Source organism: Somniosus microcephalus, chromosome 12 (assembly GCF_052327205.1).
Source record: "Somniosus microcephalus isolate GS21.2 chromosome 12, FLI_Smic_1.0, whole genome shotgun sequence".
Classification (NCBI taxonomy): domain Eukaryota; kingdom Metazoa; phylum Chordata; class Chondrichthyes; order Squaliformes; family Somniosidae; genus Somniosus; species Somniosus microcephalus.
Window position 1 is genome coordinate 98,898,304 of NC_140998.1, and position 23,001 is coordinate 98,921,304.

The following is a 23,001-nucleotide window of genomic DNA, read 5'->3' on the forward strand; positions in this document are numbered from 1 at the left end:
TGGGATAAGAAGCAGCTGTAACGTTGGGACAGGCTCCACCTGAACCAGAGTGGGACGAGTGACCCAGTGGAAAGGATAAATAGGGCTGTCGATAGGACTTTAAACTAGTAAGACAGCGAAGGAATCTGGTGAAAATATATAAGTCTGAAGAGAAAATAAATAGGAGATGAGAGTAAAGGTCAGACCAAGGTAAAGAACAAGGGTAACATAAACGGTCAGGGAACAAATACAGCTATAAAACTGAAGTATAAAAGAACTGTTAAAAATGAAGTAAAAGGAACAACTATTAAAGACGAATTAAACTGCCTGTACAGCAATGTACACAGCATCCAAAATAGTACTGAGGAACTGGAGGCAATAATCCATAGCGAGGAACCAGATGTAGTAGGAATAACTGAAACATGGCTACATAAAGAACAGGACTGGCAACTAAATATTGCAGGTTATAACATAATCAGAAATGATAGGGAAGGAAGAAGGAGGTGCAGCAGCTGTACTAATTAGAGATAGCAAAATGGCAGTAGAAAAAGGGACATAACGAACAGAAGGTTAGAAACAGAATCCATGTAGATTGAAATAAAAGATAAGAAGGGATCGATCACGCTACTAGGGGTATACTACAGACCACCTAATAGTGGAAAGGAGGTGGAGGAATAAATATGTAACCAAATATGTGAAATGAGTAAAGGACATAGAATAATAATCATGGGAGATTTTAACTACTCCCAAATAAAGAGGTGGCGAAAAGGGGTACAGGGAATGGAGCTTTTACAATGTATGCAGGACTCCTTTCTTGCCCAGTATATAAAAAGCCCAACAAGAGAGGGAGCACTGCTGGATCTAGTAATGGGAAATGAACCAGAACAGGTAAGAGAAGTAAGCGTAGGGGTCAACTAGACAATAGCGATCACAACATAATATGGTTGTAAGATGTAAGATAAAGATTGAGAAGGACATAAGTAAGACAAAGACCAAAGTAATAAATTGGAAAAAGCTGATTTTAAGGGGTTGAGAATGGGATTAGGGAAAGTAAACTGGAAAAATTACTGACAAACAAAGAAAAAGAACAGCAGTGGGAAACATTTAAAACAGTGATCCATAGAGTCCAGGAGGAATATATACCACAAAAAAGCAAAAACAAACTAGCCAGCAATGGCACCCCATGGATGAATAAAGAAATAAAGGCAAAATTGAAACTAAAGAAAAGGGCATACACTAGGTACATAGACAACAAAGGAGAGGATGACAAAAGGGAATACGAAAAGGATAGGAAAGAAGTCAAAAAAACAATTAGGAAGGCAAAGAGAAACGACAAAATTAAATTATCAAGGAATGTAACAAGAAATAGTAGTATTCTACAGATTCAGAAATAACAAATGAAAAATCAGGATAGGGGTAAGGCACTAAGTTATACACATGATAAACTCACAGCTAATGACAGCGAAATTGCAGAAATATGAAATAATTACTTTGCCTCGGTATTTACCAGGGAGACTAACAGGGTGGACATGACATTAGAAGAAGAGATCAAAAAATATATAAAGACATTTAAGATAAGAAGTGGGGAGATAATTGATAAACTAATCAAACTTAGTGAGGATAAACCCCCTGGTCCGGATGGATTGCATCCGGATTGCATCTGCGCATATTAAAAGAAGTTGAGGAGAGATAGCAGAGCTTAGGCACTATCACATATATATAAAAATTCATTAGAAAAGGGAATAGTGCCAGAGGACTGGTGGACAGCTAATGTGATTCCTATATTTAAAAAGGGAGATAGAACAAATCCAGGTAACTATCGACCAATTAGCTTAAAGTCGGAGGTAGGAAAGATAATAGAATCCTTACTCAAAGATGTAATAGAAAAACATCTAGAAACTGAAAATATAATAGAGTAGTCAGCACGAATTTCAAAAGGGAATGTCATCTTGACCAACCTTATTGAATTTTTTTGAAGAAGCAACAGAAAGGATAGATAAGGGTAATGCAGTAGATGTAATGGGCTGCATTTTAATGGGGAAAGCGGGTTGGAGGCAGAGGGCTTCGAGGCGGTCGGGAAACCCGGGAAAACGGGTTTCCACAGGCCATGCCGACTTTAATGGCAGGGCCTGATTTGCATGGGAAGCCTCTGTTTCCCACTCGCAGCCAGCCAGACGGAGAGGCTGGCTGGCTGCGGGCAGGTAGGCCTGCCACAAAAAGAAGGGATCGGGTGAGGGCATGGGGTCGGCCGGGGGAGGATTGGGGAGGGTGGGGAGAGATGATCAGGGTAGGAGTATCCAGGCAGGAGAAGGAAGAATGGATTGGGGCCGGACTCCTGAGCATCGGGGGGGCTGCTGGGGAGGGAGACGATTTGGGCCGGGCTCCTGAGCATCGGGGGGGGGGGCTGGGGAGGGAGACGATTGGGGCCGGGCTCCTGAGCATCGGGGGGGGGGGGGGGGCCGGGTGGGGAGGGAGACGATTAAGGCCGGGCTCCTGAGCATCGGGGGTATTACGTCCGTGAATGATTGAGACCCGGACAGCAGGAGTGGAACAAAATAAGCCTTTACTGGTGGAAGTCAATAGTGAAACTAAAAACACAGAGGCTCACTAGCGCCTTTTATACAGGGGTGGTCACTGCCGGTACTGCAGTCTGAGACCAGTTATTCTCTTAAAGGTACATACACAACAATTCCTCCCCTTTTAGATAAACAGTACATAACATTCATTTAACAACTAAATGATAACTAATTACAATCACAATTACTGTTGCTAGATACATTGGTTAAGTTTAAGCAATTATAAGTTCAGTCTTTGAGGAGGCTTCCTGATTCTGTCTGGATAACGCCTCTTTGGGGTATCAGGTTCTTCTGGCAATGTTGAGTCGGGATCAATGTCGTTGTTTGGTTCATCTGCTTCCAATATTACCGGTTCTGCAGTAGCTGCAATTGGAACGTCGATTTCATTACCAGGTGTATCAGATCGTGATGTGGAGTTGACGTTTTCCAGTGACTCTAGAATCTGGTCAGCATGGCACCTTCCAATGCTCTCCCCAACGTCCTCGGTATACATGAGAGGTCCTTGTCGTGTACAAATCGTTCCTGGCTGCCATTTCTCAGTGCGGTAGTCCCGGGCCAAAACTGGTTGACCTATCTTAAAACTCCTGCTCGGCCTTTCATTTATATTCTGAAACTGCCTGTTCTCCACATCTCTTCGGACGTTTGGCTTAACCAAATCCAAGCGGCATCGTAGTCTTCGATTGAAGAACATCATGGCTGGAGTTTGGTTGGTAACCGCATGTGTCGCATTCCGGTAGGCAAACAAGAAGTTGTCCACCTTGTGTTGTAGGGGTATATCTTCATTACACATTGCCTTGATAGCCTTCTTGAATGTTTGGACAAACCTCTCGGCCAATCCATTAGTGGTTGGATGATATGGGGCAGATGTGTAATGCTTAACACCATTGTTCTTTAAGAACCTCCGGAACTCTTCAGACACAAACTGTGGTCCATTGTCAGAGCAAATCTGTTCAGGCAGCCCATTCCTGGCGAATATGGTTCGTAAGACTGTGATAGTTTTTTCCGTGGTGGTTGAGGACATTTTTATTACCTCTGGCCACTTTGAATGTGCATCCACCGCAATTAAAAACATCGAGTCCATGAAGGGACCAGCAAAATCAATGTGCACCCTTTGCCATGGAGATGAGGGCCACTCCCATGGATGTAGAGGAGCTTGTGGTGGGGCGCTTTGGACCTTCTGGCATCCTGCACAGCTCTTGGTCATCTCTTCGATTTCTCTATCGATTCCCGGCCACCACACAAACGCTCTGGCTAAGCTCTTCATTTTTACCCCACCCAGATGACCCTCATGAAGCTCATTGAGCACTCTATCCGTCAACTTAGGTGGAATTACTACTCTGGATCCACACATCAAGGTTCCTCTGCACACTGACAGCTGTTCTCTTCTCGACGAGAATGCTGGCAGCAGTGGTTCGCCATGTGCTGGCCATCCCTTCACCGTTAAATCATAGACCCGTGATAGTGTCAGGTCATTCCGTGTTTCTTTTTCTATGTTTGCATTTGTCACAGGGAGACATTCGACTGTGGTCGAGTGGAATAACTCCATTGGATCCACTGCAAGGTCTTCTTCATCCACCGTCGGCAACGGTAGACGTGACAATCCATCAGCATTTCCATGCTGTTTAGTTCCTTTGTACTCGATGTCATATTGGTGTGCCCCTAGGAAAATGGACCATCTCTGCAGCCATTGTGCTGTCATTATCGGTACGCCCTTCTGAGGGTTGAAAATGGAGACAAGAGGTTGATGATCAGTTAGTAGAGTAAATTTTTGACCGTGCAGGTAGTGATTGAACTTCTTCACCCCCCACACTAGGCTGAGGGCCTCTCTGTCAATCTGGGCGTAGTTACGCTCGGCAGAAGTTAACGAGCGTGACGCAAAAGCTATCGGCCTCTCTAAACCATCAAGGAATTTATGTGACAGTACCGCCCCAATGCCGTAGGGAGACGCATCACACGCCAGTCGGATTGGCAGTGCTGGGTTGTAGTGAGCCAATACTTCCCTTGAAGTGATTAAGTCCTTACTCTTCTGAAAAGCACGCTTACAATCATCGCTCCATTTCCATGCTACCCCCGTTCGTAGCAGGGCGTTCAATGGGTGCAGAATTGTCGACAAATTCGGCAAAAACTTATGATAGTAATTCACCAATCTGAGGAATGACCTCCGTTGCGACACATTTTCAGGCGCTGGGGCCTTAACAACCGCTTCAATTTTGTCAGGGGACTTATGTAACCGCTCTTCATCAATCACGTGGCCACAATACGATATCTGTTTCTTAAAAAATTCGCACTTGGGGCGGTTGGCTCGCAGCCCATGTTCCCGTAGTCTAGTGAGCACCTGTTCTAGGTTGTTAAGGTGTTCACTGTCATCTTCACCTGTTACAAGGATGTCGTCCAAGCAACACTGAGTCCTCGGAATCCCGTGCAGGACTTGTTCCATCGCTCTTTGCCATATCGCCGGAGCCGATGCTACTGCGAATACCAATCGATGATACTGGTAAAGACCTTTGTGAGTGTTTATCGTGAGATACTTCCTAGAGGACTCCTTAACCTCCACCTGCAAATATGCTTGTGCTAGGTCAATTTTTGTAAAACGCTTCCCTCCAGACAGTGAGGCGAAGATGTCTTCTATCCTTGGAAGAGGATATTGTACTGTGAAGGACTGGGTTCACCGTCACCTTGAAATCCCCACAGATGCGAATCTTCCTTGGCTCCCCGGACTTATTGCTTAACGTTTTCTTCATGACAGGAACGATGGGTGTCGCCCACTCGCTCCAGTCGACCTTAGACAACACGCCCGCCTTCTCCAGATTCTCCAGCTCTGCCTCGACGGCTGGGCGAATTGCATATGGTACCGGTCTTGCTTTGAAAAACTTGGGAACTGCATTCTCTTTTTATCGAGGCGGTTACGCCTTTAAGCGTGCCCAGTTCTTGTTGAAACACCTCTTTGGCGTTAGCTAAGATTGTTGACAATCGTCCAGGAGTGACGTCTTCATCTTTTTTACCGTCCACCGCCATTGCATGAATGGAGTGCCAATCTAAGTTTATCTTCCTGATCCATTCCCGTCCCAATAACGGTGGTCCACCATTTGGCAGTATGTAGAGATACAATTTCCGTATTTTCTTGCCGTTGTATTCGACAGGCACCCTTATTTTTCCTCTGGGGTATACTTTTTGCCCCGTATACGTCATCAAGACGATGGATGTCTCTTTCAAGGGTATGTGTGAAAATAGCCGCTCGTAGTCTCGTCGATTCATAACAGTTAGCGCTGATCCTGTATCCAATTCCATTTTAACTTGGGACCCTGCTATCGTGAGGGTGACCAAAATGGTTCGGTGATCCTCTTTTGCGATTACATTGTGAAGTTTGAGACAGCTTAGTCTCCTGTTCCCGGATTCACTATCGCTCATCTGGTCTTCGGAACTACTGTCCGTCATCTTTTGTACTTTCTTGTACGGTTCCTTAGTAGCCTTTTTGTTGTCGCTGGTCTTCTTCCCAGACCTGCAAACTCGTGCAATGTGTCCCATCTTCCTGCATTGCCTGCATATTTTGTCTTTGGACCAGCAGTCCTTCTGGTCATGGTTAGTTCTGCCGCAGCGATAACATTTTGCAAATCCCCGTGTCATTTCGTGGGTGCCATATTCCTGTGGCTTTTGTTGTAATTCCGCAGCTCCCCTGGCTGCTGCTTCGTACGATACTGCCACGCTGAAAGCCTTATCTAGCGTCAGCTCTTTCTCTGAGAGTAACTTCTTCTGTGTTCCTTCACTCAGGAGTCCACAGACAAATTTGTCCCGTAGGGTATCTGCCAGTCCTGCTCCGAACTGGCAGTGCTTTGATAGCTTGCGTAGTTCCGTAAGATACTCAGCATTGCTCTCATCTTTGTGCTGAGTTCTCCTGTGGAATTTAAATCTTTCTGCTATCAACAGCGGTGCAGGGTTTAAGTGTTCCTGTAGGACAGCAACAATTTCGTTAAAACTCTTCGCCTTCGGTTTGGCTGGAGTAATCAGATCCCGCAATAGGCCGTACGTTCTAGTGCCCATTAAGTTTAGCAATATCGATGCCTTTTTCCCCTCCGCTATTTCGTTTGCCTCGAAATATACCTCGACTCTTTCCACATACGTGGTCCAGTCCTCTATTGTATTATCAAAAGCAGTGATACAGCCAGTCTTCGGCATCTTGCAAATCTAAAATGGCGCCTCCCGCGCTTTGCCGCCTTCCCCGATTTAACAAAATGGCGCCTCCCGCGCTTTGCCTTCTTCCCCGCTGTTAGCGCTGCTTTCCACGGTTTCTTGCGCGTTTAATATTGATTTTTTTTTCGTTTATTATTTTCCCGTCGTGGAGCGGACCCTCTGGGACACTTTCCTCCCTCTTCTTAGGTCCGAACGCTGCCCAGCTTCGAAGCACCGGCCGCGCCCTGTGTGCTCCACCCTCTCTCTCTCTTTGCTTCCCGACTCGCTGCCCGGCCCCGTTGAAAAGCCACCCGATCGAGCTCTAGCCCGCCGCAGCCCAGGAAGGATCAGTGCACTACCTGCCACCAGCCCGATTAGCTGGGAAACCACAGACCGGGGAACCCAGCCTGGCTCTGGACAGTCTCTCCTGCAAGTTTTCAATCCGACGATTTGGGGGGGGGTTGCCCACGGTCAACGCCCGTTTCTCGAGTTTCTTTGGATTTTATTTTTTTTTCTTTCTTCTGGCTTCGACCTTCAATAACGTCGTCTGAGGTGCTGCCGAGTTGCAGGTAAGTTCGTTTCTTACTCGTCGCCAGTATTACGTCCGTGAATGATTGAGACCCGGACAGCAGGAGTGGAACAAAATAAGTCTTTACTGGTGGAAGTCAATAGTGAAACTAAAAACACAGAGGCTCACTAGCGCCTTTTATACAGGGGTGGTCACTGCCGGTACTGCAGTCTGAGACCAGTTATTCTCTTAAAGGTACATACACAACAATTGGGGGGGCCGGGTGGGGAGGGAGACGATTGGGGCCGGGCTCCTGAGCATTGAGGGGGGGAGCCGGGTGGGGAGGGAGACGATTGGGGCCGGGCTCCTGAGCATCGGTGGGGGGGGCTGGGGAGGGAGACGATTGGGGCCGGGCTCCTGAGCATCGGGGGGTGGGGGGCTGGGGAGGGAGACGATTGGGGCCGGGCTCCTGAGCATCGGGGGGGGGGGGGGCTGGGGAGGGAGACAATTGGGGCCGGGCTCCTGAGCATCGGGGGGGGGCGGCTGGGGAGGGAGATGATTGGGGCCGGGCTCCTGAGCATCGGGGGGGGCTGGGGAGGGAGACAATTGGGGCCGGGCTCCTGAGCATCGGGGGGGGGGGGCTGGGGAGGGAGACAATTGGGGCTGGGCTCCTGAGCATCGGGGGGGGGCGGCTGGGGAGGGAGATGATTGGGGCCGGGCTCCTGAGCATCGGGGGGGGCTGGGGAGGGAGACGATTGGGGCCGGGCTACTGAGCATCGGGGGGGGCTGGGGAGGGAGACGATTGGGGCCGGGCTCCTGAGCATCGGGGGGGGGGCGGAGGGAGACGATTGGGGCCGGGCTCCTGAGCATCGCGGGGGGGGCTGGGGAGGGAGACGATTGGGGCCGGGCTCCTGAGCATCGGGGGGGGGGCGGAGGGAGACGATTGGGGCCGGGCTCCTGAGCATCGGGGGGGGCGCTGGGGAGGGAGACGATTGGGGCCGGGCTCCTGACCATCGGCGGGGGTGCTGGGGAGGGAGACGATTGGGGCCGGGCTCCTGAGCATCGGCGGGGGGGGCTGCTGGGGAGGGAGACGATTGGGGCCGGGCTCCTGAGCATCCGGGGGGGGTTGGGGAGGGAGACAATTGGGGCCGGGCCCCTGAGCATCGGGGGGCGTGCTGGGGAGGGAGACGATTGGGGCCGGGCTCCTGAGCATCGGTGGGGGGCTGAGGGGGGAGACGATTGGGGCCGGGCTCCTGAGCATCGGGGGGGCCAAGTGGGGAGGGAGACGATTGGGGCCGGGCTGCTGAGCATCGGGGGGGGGGGGAGGCTGGGGAGGGAGACGATTGGGGCCGGGCTGCTGAGCATCGGGGGGGAGGCTGGGGAGGGAGACGATTGGGGCCGGGCTCCTGAGCATCTGGCGGGGGGAAGGCTGGGGAGGGAGACGATTGGGGCCGGGCTCCTGAGCATCGGGGGGGCTGCTGGGGAGGGAGACGATTGGGGCCGGGCTCCTGAGCATCGGGGGGGCTGCTGGGGAGGGAGACGATTGGGGCCGGGCCCCTGAGCATCGGGGGGCGTGCTGGGGAGGGAGACGATTGGGGCCGGGCTCCTGAGCATCGGTGGGGGGCTGAGGGGGGAGACGATTGGGGCCGGGCTCCTGAGCATCAGGGGGGCCGGGTGGGGAGGGAGACGATTGGGGCCGGGCTCCTGAGCATCGGGGGGGGGGCTGGGTGGGGAGGGAGACGATTGGGGCCGGGCTCCTGAGCATCAGGGGGGCCGGGTGGGGAGGGAGACGATTGGGGCCGGGCTCCTGAGCATCGGCGGGGGGCTGGGTGGGGAGGGAGACGATTGGGGCCGGGCTCCTGAGCATCGGCGGGGGGCTGGGTGGGGAGGGAGACGATTGTGGCCGGGCTCCTGAGCATCGGGGGGGTTGCTGGGGAGGGAGACGATTGGGGCCGGGCTCCTGAGCATCGGTGGGGGGCTGGGTGGGGAGGGAGACGATTGGGGCCGGGCTCCTGAGCATCGGGGGGGGTGCTGGGGAGGGAGACGATTGGGGCCGGGCTCCTGAGCATCGGGGGGGGGGGCTGGGGAGGGAGACGATTGGGGCCGGGCTCCTGAGCATCGGGGGGGTTGCTGGGGAGGGAGACGATTGGGGCCGGGCTCCTGAGCATCGGGGGGGGTGCTGGGTGGGGAGGGAGACGATTGGGGCCGGGCTCCTGAGCATCGGGGGTGCCGGGTGGGGAGGGAGACAATTGGGGCCGGGCTCCTGAGCATCGGGGGGGGGTGCTGGGTGGGGAGGGAGACAATTGGGGCCGGGCTCCTGAGCATCGGGGGGGGTGCTGGGTGGGGAGGGAGACGATTGGGGCCGGGCTCCTGAGCATCGGGCGGGGTGGCTGCTGGGGAGGGAGACGATTGGGGCCGGGCTCCTGAGCATCGGGGGGGGCGCTGGGGAGGGAGACGATTGGGGCCGGGCTCCTGAGCATTGGCGGGGGTGCTGGGGAGGGAGACAATTGGGGCCGGGCTCCTGAGCATCGGTGGGGGGTGCCGGGTGGGGAGGGAGACAATTGGGGCCGGGCTCCTGAGCATCGGGGGGGGTGGCTGCTGGGGAGGGAGACGATTGGGGCCGGACTCCTGAGCATCGGGGGGTTGCTGGGGAGGGAGACGATTGGGGCCGGGCTCCTGAGCATCGGGGTGGGGGGCTGGGGAGGGAGACGATTGGGGCCGGGCCCCTGAGCATCGGTGGGGGCCGGGTGGGGAGGGAGACGATTGGGGCCGGGCTCCTGAGCATCGGGGTGGGGGCCGGGTGGGGAGGGAGACGATTGGGGCCGGGCTCCTGAGCATCGGTGGGGGGACTGGGGAGGGAGACGATTGGGGCCGGGCTCCTGAGCATCGGGGGGGCCGGGTGGGGAGGGAGATGATTGGGGCCGGGCTCCTGAGCATCGCGGGGTGGGCTGCTGGGGAGGGAGACGATTGGGGCCGGGCTCCTGAGCATCGGGGGGGCCGGGTGGGGAGGGAGACGATTGGGGCCGGGCTCCTGAGCATCGGGGGGGCCGGGTGGGGGAGAAATGATCGAGGCCGGACTCCTGAGCATCGGAGTGGGAGGGAGAGAAGATCGGGGCCTGAGGATCGGGGTGGGAGAAAAGATTGGGGCCGGAGGATCTTGGGGGGTGGTGAGGGAGGAAAGTATCGAGGCCGGAGGATCGGGAGGGGGCGGGAAAGCATCGGTGGGGGGGAGGGAGAGAAGCAACGGCGGGGGGGTCGGGGGGGAAGCATTGGAGCTGGCCTGAGGATCATCACGGTGGGGGGGTGGGTGGGGAGTCCGGGAAGGAGTTCAGAGGCATTGCAGGGGTGGGTTAGGCAGGGACCATGGATCCAGGAGGTAGGTGTAAAGGCACTTAACTTCTGGATGCAGCAGTCCTCGCCTTGCTGTAGCTGGCGAGTTTTACAAGGTGTGCAAAACCCGACCAGCTACAGTTAAACACAAAATGGAGGTTAAAGAAGAGGTTTCCAGCCTCATTATAATATTTAAATAGACCTCCTGGCAGTGGGTTGGTTGCCCATCCCGTCCCGCCTCCCATCCCACCTCCGTTAAAACTGGAAGTGGGCGGGTTGAGGTCGGGATTCATATTTTTAACACTTTAACTAACCCAGCACCCCCAACCCACCCATTTTTTTAGATTAAAATTCCCCCCAATATATTTGGATTTTCAAAAGACCTTCAGTAAGGTAGTAGACTCATGACTAAAGCAGAACATGTGGAATCAGGGGACAAGTAGCAGAATGGATAGCAAGCCGAGTCCAAAACAGAAAACAGAGAGTGGGGTTAAAGGTAGTTACTCAGACTGGCAAAAAGTCGTAAATGGTGTTCCACAAGGATCGGTGCTGGGACAAATCTTTACATAAACGATTTGGACTCTGGAATTGGAAGTACAATTTCAAAATATGCGGATGACACCAAATTGGGGTTGTAGTTAATACAGAGGAGGACTGCGACAAAATACAGGAAGACATTAATAAACTTGCAGAATGGGTGTGTAATTGGAAAATGAACTTCAATATACAGGAAACTTTTGTTTAACCAGAGGTTGAATGTCCGGAAAGCTCTATCTACCAGCAAAATTCAGGAGCCGTTTCCTATAAGTTTTTTTACTTCCCGTTGCTTTTTTTTTCCAGTCAGGCTCTGCATGGTCTAGCTGAAGCTGTTGCTTAGCTACAGAGACGCTTTTAAGCTGCGGCCGACTGTTTTGAAGCTGTTGCTAAGCAACAGGGTTTGTTGATTCACACGGAACTCAAAAGCTCTGTATGTCTTAACATTAGCGCTGGTTTCTATGGCAGTTTTGATGGTACGGCACCAGCTCAGTCCCGTCAGTGCCGGATACCAGAAAGTTTCCTGTAGATAAGTGCGAGGTAGTACGTTTTGGTAGGAAGAATAAGGAAACCACATACTCCTTGGAAAATAAGGGGGCGATTTTGCCAGCCCTGGGGAGGCGGGACTGCTGTAAAATGGCAGGGTCCCGTCTTCTTGGAGGCGGGAAGGGATTAAAGCCTATTAACTGCCTGTTACTGTTAACAGGTAGTTAACAGGCAGAAAATAGGATTATCCCTTTTTTGCCCACACAAGTGCGGGCTTCTCGGAGGCGCCAAAACCCGCCAGCGAGGCGAGTACTGGGTCTGCGGGGGTCGGGGGTGGGTGGGTGGGTGCAAAAGTGTGGTGTGAAGGTAAGTGATGGTGCAAGAGTGGAGAGGTGAGTATCTGAGGTAAGTGCAAAGTGTTTTTAAAAGTGTACTTACCTTTGTTTCTTCCTGCAGGTTTCAGTTGGTTTGTATGCGGAGAGTCTCGGTGTTGCAGATGAGAGATGGCCATTGCATTCTCAGATGCAACAACCATCTCAATTCTGTAAAAGAAAGAAGGTTGATGAGTCTTGTATGCAAGACCTCATCAAACTGCAGAGAATGTCACTGTTTGACAGCTTCACAGAGCTGTCAAACGATGACAATTCATCTGTCAAAAATTATTGACAGATGAAACATCATACGTTGACGTGCTCTGCAACCGGCTTTCCCTTAATTGGCCTGCCAAGGTCAATCAAGGGAAAATAGCGTGGGCTGGCCACAAATCGATGGAGGTGGGACATCAACCCGACAAGCAGCAGCCCCGCCTACAACGCACCCCCAGTCACAAAATCACCCCCAGTGTGTCTAAATGGGGTAGAGGGATCTGGGGCTACAGATGCACAAATCACTAAAAGCAGTGACACAGGTTAATAAGGCCAGCACTGGGGTTCATTTCTAGAGGGATAGAATTGAAAAGCAGAGAAGTTATGTTAAACTTGTATAGAACCTTGATAAGACCACACTGAGTACTGTGCACAGTTCTGGTCAGTATAACAGTATAAAAAGGATATAGAGACACTGGAGAAGGTGCAAAAATGCTTTACTAGGATGATACCAGAACTAAGAGCTTATACCTATCAGGAAAGTTTGAACAGACGGGCTTAACAAGAAAAGATAAGACTGAGGGGTGACCTGATAGAGGTCTTTAAGATTATGAAAGAGTTTGATAGGGTAAATGTAGAGAAGATGTTTCCACTTGCAGGGGAGATCAGAACGAGGGGCCATAAATATTAGAAAGTGACTAAGAAATCCAATAGGGAATTCAGGAGAAACTTCTTTACCCAGAGAGTGGTTAGAAAGTGGAACTCACTGCCACAAGGAGTAGTTGAGGCAAATAACATAGATGCATTTAAGGGGAAGCTAGATAAACACATGAGGGAGAAAGAAATCGAAGGATATGTTGATGAGGTTAGATGAAGCAGGGAGGGAGGAGGCCTGTGTGGAGCATAAACACTGGCATGGACCTGTTGGGCCGAATGGCCTGTTTCTGTGCGGTAAATACTATGTAATACCACATGTTAAAACATGGTGCTTCATGAGGAGTCTGCTACTCTATCACCAACTGTTTAGATGAGTGATGATGTTGCAGCTAATGGTAATTTTGGGGTGAAAATCTATGTCTGGATAATTTCTGTATCTGGGTTTAAAACTGTTACTATTGGAACTTTATTAATAAGTTGAGCAGGGAATAAAAATATTTGTTTCTACCATTTTATTCTCATCTTCCTTTGTATGCCACAATTACAATTTGGGTTCTTTCCACATACTTTATCTTTTGCCCAGCATGGGACTGCTTCCCATGATGATGAGGCAATCTGGCAGGTAGCATGCCCTAGGTGAACAATAAACCCGTTTACTGTTGAACTTTACAGTGGAAGTAGTAACTCTGGATCTCTCCAACTGTCAGACAAATGGACTGGAAATTGGGGTCCCATGATGTACATTGGACCCTGATTTGCATTTTAGAATAGTAAGAAATAAAATAGCAACAGCTAGGTAAATCATAGAGGTTCAGTTAACTAACAAGGCTATTTCCAGCAAATAATATATTTTAAAGTGGCCACAAGATTGGCACTTACTAAAATCCCATAAATAATAAAATGTTAAAAATGTAGCGGGTGAAATACAACTTCGGCAGGGACACAAAATGGCCAGTAGCGGATCGGCTGTCTGTTATGCACTCCACCCAATTTTCCTTTCCATTAACTTCATTGGAAAGGAACATTGGGTGAGTCTATAACGGATGGCCGATTCACTGCCGCCCATTTTGCGCCTCTGCCAAATTTGAGTTTCACCCCCATAGACTTTTATGACTTAAAACAAAACCGATCTCCAAACTATCACACATTTCCCCTTCTTCACCACTCCCCACCCCCGAGAGGTTTTTTCTTTGCAGTTCCATAGTAATGGAACCAAAGAATTGTACAAACAGCATCTTATTTAGGCAAATGGCCCATCAGCTCTTCTAGTGCCAGTATTTTATGGAATCCTGCCAGAAAGATGTGCCACTTCTGTACCTACCACCTCTTGTACCTTGCTTTTTGCCAGTGTTGTGCACTGCACAGCAGAGGCTCTTTCTGGGATCATATTGCCTATGCTTGCCCTTTGGATAAACAGTCTCACACAGTCAGCATGTGCTTTACCTTTGACTGTGTCCCCACTTGTTTCACCACTGCGTGGCTGAAGTCACATACTAACTTTGTGACCCCTTGCACCTTTCTTCCACAAATAAGACACACAGCTTACTTATTTGTGGATAATGTGTGGCTTTGACTGTTACTGTGGCATGTTGGGCGTCTCTGATTAAACCAAACAATTTTGATCAATGGGAAACTCTTGCATTTGAATTCACCTGACAGAGAGGAAAATACACAGTCTCTAAGTTATTGGGCCAAACAAAAATGAACTATTTTATGTTAAACAGTACATAAACTTCTAACAATAACTTGTGGAGTCTTATTCTATGCAAATTGCTTAAGTATTCTAAATATTGGTTGAACTTCGTCACTCACATGGACTTTAAAATAATATTTCTTCGTATGACAAACATAATCTATTTTTAATTGTAATACTCAGTTTGTGTCTACATTAATTGACAGTTTTTTATATATCTTTCCCTATAGATCATACCAAAGTATGACACTATAATACAGACAACAAATAATACTTGGCACATACCGTATGATGAAGAGGGAGTGGAGAGATGCTCCTATGAAGTTCCACATAAATGGTTGTGTCTTCAAAAACATAACTGAGGAGGAACAGTGGCTGGAGATTTTGATGTTGCCTGTATTTTTTGCAGTTTTTGTCTTTAAAGAAGCATTATGCTTTATTTTTATATTTAATGTTTCTGTAGCCATCCTGGGAAGTTTTATTTTATTTCTGAATTTTCTTTTTTCACCTCTTCTTCAAAGAGCTGTGGCTTGTGTTTCACTATGAATTTCCAGGTGATAATAGCCCTCTACTACCTCATCCAAGTGGCCATTCTTCCTGTGTGAGCCTAGACAGTTTCAGCAGTCTTTTTGAACCTGAGGACATCATAACTAAAACTGACACGGTCCCCACCTAACATCTGCACGTGTACCATCCAGCATAGCTTACTGAAGAGTATCACGAGTGACAGCCCTGCCTCTGTTTTTTATCATTTTGCTTTTTCATTACCTATATCTTCCCCACCGCCACCACAAGGATGTAGTGGCTTATTGTAGTGCCTGCCAAGTTATCCTGGCTGAGTTCAGCTAACTCAGTACAAATGAAGGTTTAAAACTTATTGGTCTATATGGCCTAATGGCCACATCACGTGTTGATGTGCCACTGGGGGAAGCTGGACACTTTTATTTTTTGGTTACATTTTGAATTAGGCATTCATCATATTTGTCTTTTAGAGCATCACAGAGCTCCTGTGATATAGGTCATCCTGTAGATAGGTAAAATGCACAGCTGCAGTCTGCTCAGCCAGTTCACACTCAAAGTAAAGTAGCATTCCTGCTATCCCTTGGTGAGATAACAAGAATGCTTCTTTACTTTTTTTTTTAACTGTTTCACTCTTTAAAAATATGTAATTTTGTTTGGGGGTGATTTTTGGTTGAACAATCATGATATTAGTGATTTCCTCATTAGCAATGGGAAATTTAAGCATACAGCTTCTTTAAATAGACTGTATTCTAGGCCTCAGACCAATTATTTTTTTCTAGTTACAACAGAATTATCTGCTCAGTATCCTATAGTACAAGAAAATGCAAACCGTGCTACTAATGTTATGTTCTTTGAATTTCAGTTTCCATATTTCAGGATTGCAGTGATATTGAAAATAGTAAAGTACCAATCATCCTGAAAATTCTGAGATTTATGTTTTTTACACAATTATGTTCACTAATACTATGTTCCTTAAATAAAAGTAAAATAGAATTTTTTGGTTTTGAGTTCAAAATGTACTGTTGTGTACCTTTTATTAATTGAATAAAACCAGTATTACTGTCTGCCAACAAAAAAAGTTTAAACTTAAGTAATCATACACACATACACTGTATTTTGCACTATATTAATTCTTAGGGGTCGATTTTAACTCGGGTGCGGGGAATTGTCGGGTTCCCTGAATTTGGTGTTTCCCACACGAATCTAAATGGGTGTGTGAGATTGATGCAATTTTAACTCAATTGGCCAATTGATTTCCAACGTGTGGGAACCCTTGGCAAATGAGTATTTCCAGTCAGAAAGTCGCATAATATGACGTCATTCTTGCTGCTGCATTTAGGGTCTGCAACAAGCCTTGCTTCTTCTGCAGGCTGCCAACCTTTTGGCATTTGCGGATACACTGAGCTGGAAGCAGGATGGCAAGAGAAAGACCGAGATCTGCACCCCGTTTTGACAACGTTGCCCTGCAGGCTTTAGTGGAGGGAGCAAGAGCTCACAAGGAGGCGCTCGTCCCTTCATCAGGGAGGAAGATGCCTCCCCAGCAGACAAAGGCTGCGTGGCTGCAAGTGGCAGAGGAGGTCAACTCCTTATCGGCTACCCGCAGAACCTGGATATAGTGCAGGAAGAGATTTCATGACCTTCAGCACACTGGAAAAGTGAGTATGAAGTTCCCATCACTCTCAATCTGATCTCCATTGCCTCTCCTCACCAGCACTCAGCTTTAGCAATCTCTTCCTCCACATCCCACTTGACACTGACATCCATGCACCCTTACCCATTCCCTCTCTATGCTCACATTCACCTAACTATTCGACTATGCAGCCCTCACGCTCCCTATCACTCTGATGCTATGAAAACAACTGACAACACACAGGGAGGGCCCTTGGTCTTGCCACCTCACTCCATCTTTGTCTCCTTCTAAGCATCTATGCTATGGATTCTCTACACACACTCCTTCATTCTCACTCAAACTCCACTTGTCTCCCTCATTGCAGGAAAAGAGAGCTCACAATAAAAGAGAATGAGCGAGGACAGGAGGAGGGTCACCATCAGTAGCCCACCTCACCCCTTGGGAGGAGGCGGTCCTGGAGATCGTAGGAGAGGAGGAAGCCGCGCATGTGGTGAATGGACAGACGGGTGCATCACAGCAAGCTGGTGACAGAATAGTTTTCCATCTCATTGACATTGCATGAGTTGCTGATAATGATTCTGAAGCTATAACAGATGGACCTATGATCATCTGCAATGTGCATGTAACCTTGCCCTCACATCTCTAACTCTTTCCTTTACTCCCCCACAGGACCAGCAAGAGCCACTGTCCAGGAGGAAGAGCCTGAGCTTCCAGACTCCTCAGAGGAATCTGCAACCTCTGAGGGCGTAGCGTCAGCAGAATTCAGCGCACCCAGCACCAGCGCAGACACTCACACCTCGGTGGGACCTTCAGGACATAGAGTAGTGTTGTCACCTGGTGTATCACAGCTCACAAGTGAGCATCAGCAGATTGTGGAGACAGGGACAGCAGTGGAGAGTCCTAGTCGGAGGGCGCAGGACTCTGCCAGCTCAGCTCAGCTGCATGTCGACCCTCTGCCTCTGGGTCCATCCATAAGATCAGCAGGGCTGGAACTCCAGGAACAGATGCAGGAGTCTCTGGCAGGTTTTGTGTCCAGGGTCGATGTGAGTGTGGAGCGAATGGAGGAGTCCACAGTGAACATGAGCAGAGCCTTTGTGGAGTCATTGGCACATGAACGCATCACCATGGAAAGGATGGCAACCTCCATGGAGGAGATAGTCGCCAGGGTATGGAAAACATGGTGAGTGTTCATAATAGAATGACATCTCTTGAGGAGCGATGGGCATCTATTGAACAGAGAAACCAGACCTTCATGGAAGTCCTGAGTAGGACTACCAGTGCAGATACAGGTCCCCATGGCCCCCTGATGTGCAGCAAGGTGCTCTCAAGCCACTTCCAAGCGCTGGCCCTTCTGGCCTGTGCAGCTTCAGGTGGGTGAGCAGCAGCCTGGCGCTCCTGTTGCTGCTGCTGTTGTTCCTGGTTCTGCTGCTGCCGCGGCTGGTGTTCGAGCTCATCTAATGCCCAGAAGGGAAGGAAATAAATGGCTCCCATGCTTCTGGTATATGCCTCCATTGAGGAAGCGCTGAGTGAAGGTGGCGAGCGGGGTTTCCCAGGAGCTCACACTGGAGATGTGTGTGAGGCTCCAACCTTCCACAGGTGTGGTTAAGCCTGGTAAAAGTTGCCCCAGGCCTGAAACAACAAAGTCCTGCCACCTGCAAATGATGACTGATCAAATCTCCTCTTTAATGGGTGACCTGCAGCTGATAGTCAGCAAGCCAATAGTGCTCACGCCAGGTTTCACAGGCGTGATCCCCACCAGGCGTGTTTTATGTGGGAAAAGGCTTAAAAATGCAAGGACCTGTTAAAATGGGATTATGAAGGCCAATTATTGCTGATTAAGGGCATTAAAGACCAGTCCCGCCTATTGGAGGCGGGACTGATTCGGGACCATCAGACACGCCTGGGTTAAAATGGCTCGGGGTTGGGAACCAGACGGGGGGGGTCCCGGCCCCCAGTTTTTGCGATTTTAACCCCCCACACGCCTCAAAGTCCGCCTCACGGCTGAGTTAAAATTGACCCCTTAGTGTTACCAGTGCCCAGATTAAAATACTTGAGAGAAATTGCCGTATAAATGATCTGGTCGGTAAATTTGACACACTTTATATAGTGGCTACAGATCCAGCAATCATGGGATGTTACAACACAGAAACAGAACATTCGGCCTATCGCGTGCTCAGCGGGTATTTTTCTCCACACGAGCCACTTCCTCTAATCGCCCTCTCCTGCTAATTCCCATACCCTTAAATATTCTTTGTGTTCAAGCAGTTGTCTAATTTCCTTTTTAAAATAATTTCTGGATTCTGCTTCAACAATTTTAACTTGTGTTGATTTTAACGTTTGGGTGGCCGACCATCGGAGCGCACCATCCGTTCCAGGAGTGAAGGGGTCAGAGCCATTTTTAACACCCAGCCTCATTTAAATGGAACCAGCGATGTGGGCACCAAATGGCTCTGACCGATCCAACAGTGAAATCCAATCCTGTCCTCATCCAGCATTCACACATATGCACTTTTCAGTACGAATCGTGAGGGAGCAATCGGGCTGGAACTTGGCTTTTTTTCCAATCTCTAAACAAGGAGCACTGAGACCAAATTGTAGCACCCCGAATTGTAACTTGTTGACACTGTTGCCGCACACATGTAGTGCGGTTATATGGGTGAATTGCCAAAGGGCTGGTAACTGCCACAAACTGAACGCCAGCAACACTCGAGAGTCACCTTCGGGAGAGAAGGAGCGACAGAAAATATACCAAAAAATATTTTTCCCAGCAGGTGCTACTATATGTACTGCTACGTGGAGCGTCGGGATGCAGCTTAATATCAGCAGTTCCAGCATTCGGTTTTGTGGTGTAAAATAGACTATTAAATGTCACCAGTTCCATAACTCTCAAGCATTTATGGTAGTCAAAATCTAGCAGTTTATTGTGTATACATGGCCTCTCACTGACATGTATTTATACAACAACTTGCATCTGTATAGCACCTTTAACATAAATTCTCCCATGGAGGTTCACAACAAAGAGAGACACAGATCGAACCAGAGATGATTTAGGACAATTGGCTAAAGTCACAGCAAAGAAGATAGGTTTTGAGAAGGTTCTTAAAAGTGGGAAGGTAAGTAGCAAGGCAAAGATCTGTAAGGAGTGAGGCTGAAAGCTCTGCTATCAAGTGAGGAAAGCCGTAAAGGACAGAAGGCTAGTGTTGGAGGACTGTGGGGTGTGGGCTATGTTATAGGGCTGGAGAAGGTTTCAGAGGTAGGGGTAGTTGAGGCCATGCAGGCGCTTGTAAAAAAAAAGCAAGGATTTTGAATTTGGTGCACCAGGAGATGGAGTGATGAAGAACATGGGTGAGTAAGATCTAGTGCATGACAAGAGGCAGGTGACAATGTTTTGGACAAGTTGAATGTTTGTATAGGAAGGAGTTTGGAAGGGATTCAAAAGGTCAATTCGAGGTAATGACAGAATGTTTCAGAGGCAGAGAGATGAACTGGGGCAAAGGTAGATTTTGGATAGGATATGGGGTTTGAAGCTCAGTTCAGTGTTGAATAGAGCAATTCAGCCTGAGTGATAGTCATATATAACTTAATTTTAATTTTTACCTATTTTCTGAAGAATTTCTTAATGCATATGAACTTCTGAGGCTGCAGCTGGACAGATATTGTGACAGTTGGGCCATAGAAACAGAAGATAGGAGCAGGAGTAGGCCATTCGGCCCCTCAAGCCTGTTCCGCCATTTAATGAGATCATGGCTGATCATCCAAATTCAGTACCCAGTCCCTGCTTTCTCCCCATATCCCTTGATCCCTTTAGCCTTAAGAAATATATCTAACTCATTCTTGAATATATTTAGTAAGTTGGCCTCAACTGCCTTCTGTGGTAGAGAATTCCACAGGTTCACCACTCTCTGGATGAAGAAATTCCTCCTCATCTCAGTCCTAAATGGCCTACGCATTATCCTTAGACTGTGACCCCTGGTTTTGGACTCCCCCGTCATCGGGAACATCCTTCCTGCATCTAGTCTGTCTAGCCCTGTTAGAATTTTATAAGTTTCAATGAGATCCCCTCTCATTCTTCTAAACTCTAGCGAATATAAGCGTAATCGACTCAATCTCTCTTCATACGTCATTCCTGCCATCCCAGGTATCAGTCTGGTGAATCTTCGCTGCACTCCCTCCATGGCAAGAACATCCTTCCTCAGATAAGGCGACCAAAACTGCACACAATACTCAAGGTGTGGTCTCACCAAGGCCCTGTACAACTGCAGCAAGACATCCTTGCTCCTGTACTTCAATCCTCTCGCTATGAAGGCCAACATACCATTTGCCTTCTTAACCGCCTGCTGCACCTGCATGCTTACCTTCAGCGACTGGTGCACAAGGATACCCAGGTCTCGTTGCACTTCCCCTTTTCCCAATCTATTGCCGTTCAGATAATAATCTGTCTTCCTGTTTTGCCACCAAAGTGGATAACTTCGCATTTATCCACATTATACTGCATTTGCCCAATCACCCAACCTGTCCAAATCATACTGGAGTTTCTCTGCATCCTCCTCACAGTACACACGCCCACCCAGCTTTGTGTTGTCTGCAAACTTGGAGATATTACATCTAGTTTCCTCGTCTAGATCATTAATATATATTGTGAATAGCTGGGGTCCTAGCACCGATCCCTGCGGTACCCCACTAGTCACTGCCTGCCACTTGGAAAAAGACCCGTTTATTCCAACTCTTTGCTTCCTGTCTGCCAACCAGTTCTCGATCCAAGTCAGTACCTTACCCCCAATCCCATGTGCTTTAACTTTGCACGCCAATCTCTTATGCAGGACCTTATCGAAAGCCTTCTTAAAGTCCAAATACACCACATCCACTGGTTCTCCTTTATCCTACCAGTTACATCCTCAAAAAATTCCAGTAGATTAGTCAAGCATGATTTACCTTTTGTAAATCCATGTTGACTTTGTCCGATCCTGTCACTGTTTTCCAAGTGCTCTGCTATTGCATCTTTTATTATGGACTCTAGCATTTTCCCCACTACCGATGTCAGGCTTAACGGTCTAAAATTCCCCGTTTTCTCTCTACCACCTTTTTTAAATAGTGGGGTTACATTAGCTACCCTCCAATCCATGGGAACTATTCCAGAGTCTATAGAATTTTGGAAGATGACCAGCAATGCATCTACTATTTCTAGGGCCACTTCCTTAAGTACCCTAGGATGTAGATTATCAGGCCCTGGGGATTTATCGGCCTTCAATCCCGTCAATTTCCCTACAAATACTGATTTCATTCAATTCCTCCCTCTCATTAGACCCTATGTTCCCCAAAATCTCTGGAAGGTTATTTGTGTCCTCCTTTGTGAAGACAGAACCAAAGTATGTATTTAATTGGTCTGCCATTTCTTTGTTCCCCTGATTCTGACTGCAAAGGACCTACGCTTGACTTCACCAATCTTTTTCTCTTCACATATCTAAAGAAGCTTTTACAGTCAGTTTTTATGTTCCATACAAGTTTACTCTCATTCTATTTCCCCCCTCTTAATTAATCCCTTTGTCCTCCTTTGCTGAATCCTAAACTGGTCCCAATCCTCAGTTTTGCTGCTTTTTCTGGCCAATTTATATGTCCTCTCCTTGGATCTTATGCTATCCCTAATTTCCCAGGAGCAGCAGGAGTGCTCTTTCGGTCCCCATAAAAGTAATCTGAACAGACACCTTTCTGGAGGCTATTGTATTAGCTCTTTGAGACTAGTGCTTGACTGAACTTTAGAATCATTTTATTTAATCATGCATGTAAGATTGGCTTATGTTCAGTCAAAAAATAAACGATTAATACCAATTAAACGGGGTAAAAATTGGCATTTGTAGTAGTGCTTTTCCCCAACACAGTTGGTTCCTGTGCATGTGGGATCATTGAAAACACATTTGGTCAATAAATGATCAAAGAGCTAAACCATCAAGTGTAAAACACTGTACGATAGCAAAATACTGCAGATGCTGGAAATCCGAAATAACAACAGAAAATGCTGGAAAAACTCAGCAGGCCAGGCAACATCCGTGGAGAGAAATTAGAGTGACGTTTCGGGTAAACCCTTTTTGAAGGGTTTTGACCCGAAACGTCACTCTAGTTTCTCTCCACGGATGTTGCCTGGCTTCCTGAGTTTTTCCAGCATTTTCTGGTGTAAAACACTACACATTTTGTATAAATAAACAAGTACATGGGGTTTTGTTCATTAAAGGTTGTGAACTTTAAGAGAACAAACAACACTGGCTACGTAGTTTTCTTGGGTATGTGTTTGCCTTTGGTGAGGTTACACCTGTAGGGTGTTGGGCTAGAAAAATATGCCC

At 48.4% G+C, this 23,001-nt stretch overlaps 1 protein-coding gene across 1 annotated transcript in view; it reads left to right on the forward strand.

Moving 5' to 3' along the window:
- The window catches only part of prorp (protein only RNase P catalytic subunit), a 107,775-nt gene extending 91,653 nt beyond the window's left edge, over positions 1 to 16,122 (forward strand). The window contains exon 7 of the mRNA XM_086003329.1: positions 14,745 to 16,122. Within this exon, the coding sequence (XP_085859455.1) occupies positions 14,745 to 14,876 (132 nt within the window). The 3' untranslated portion in view covers positions 14,877 to 16,122. The remainder of the gene's footprint in view (positions 1 to 14,744) is intronic.
- The last annotated feature ends 6,879 nt before the right edge of the window (positions 16,123 to 23,001 follow it).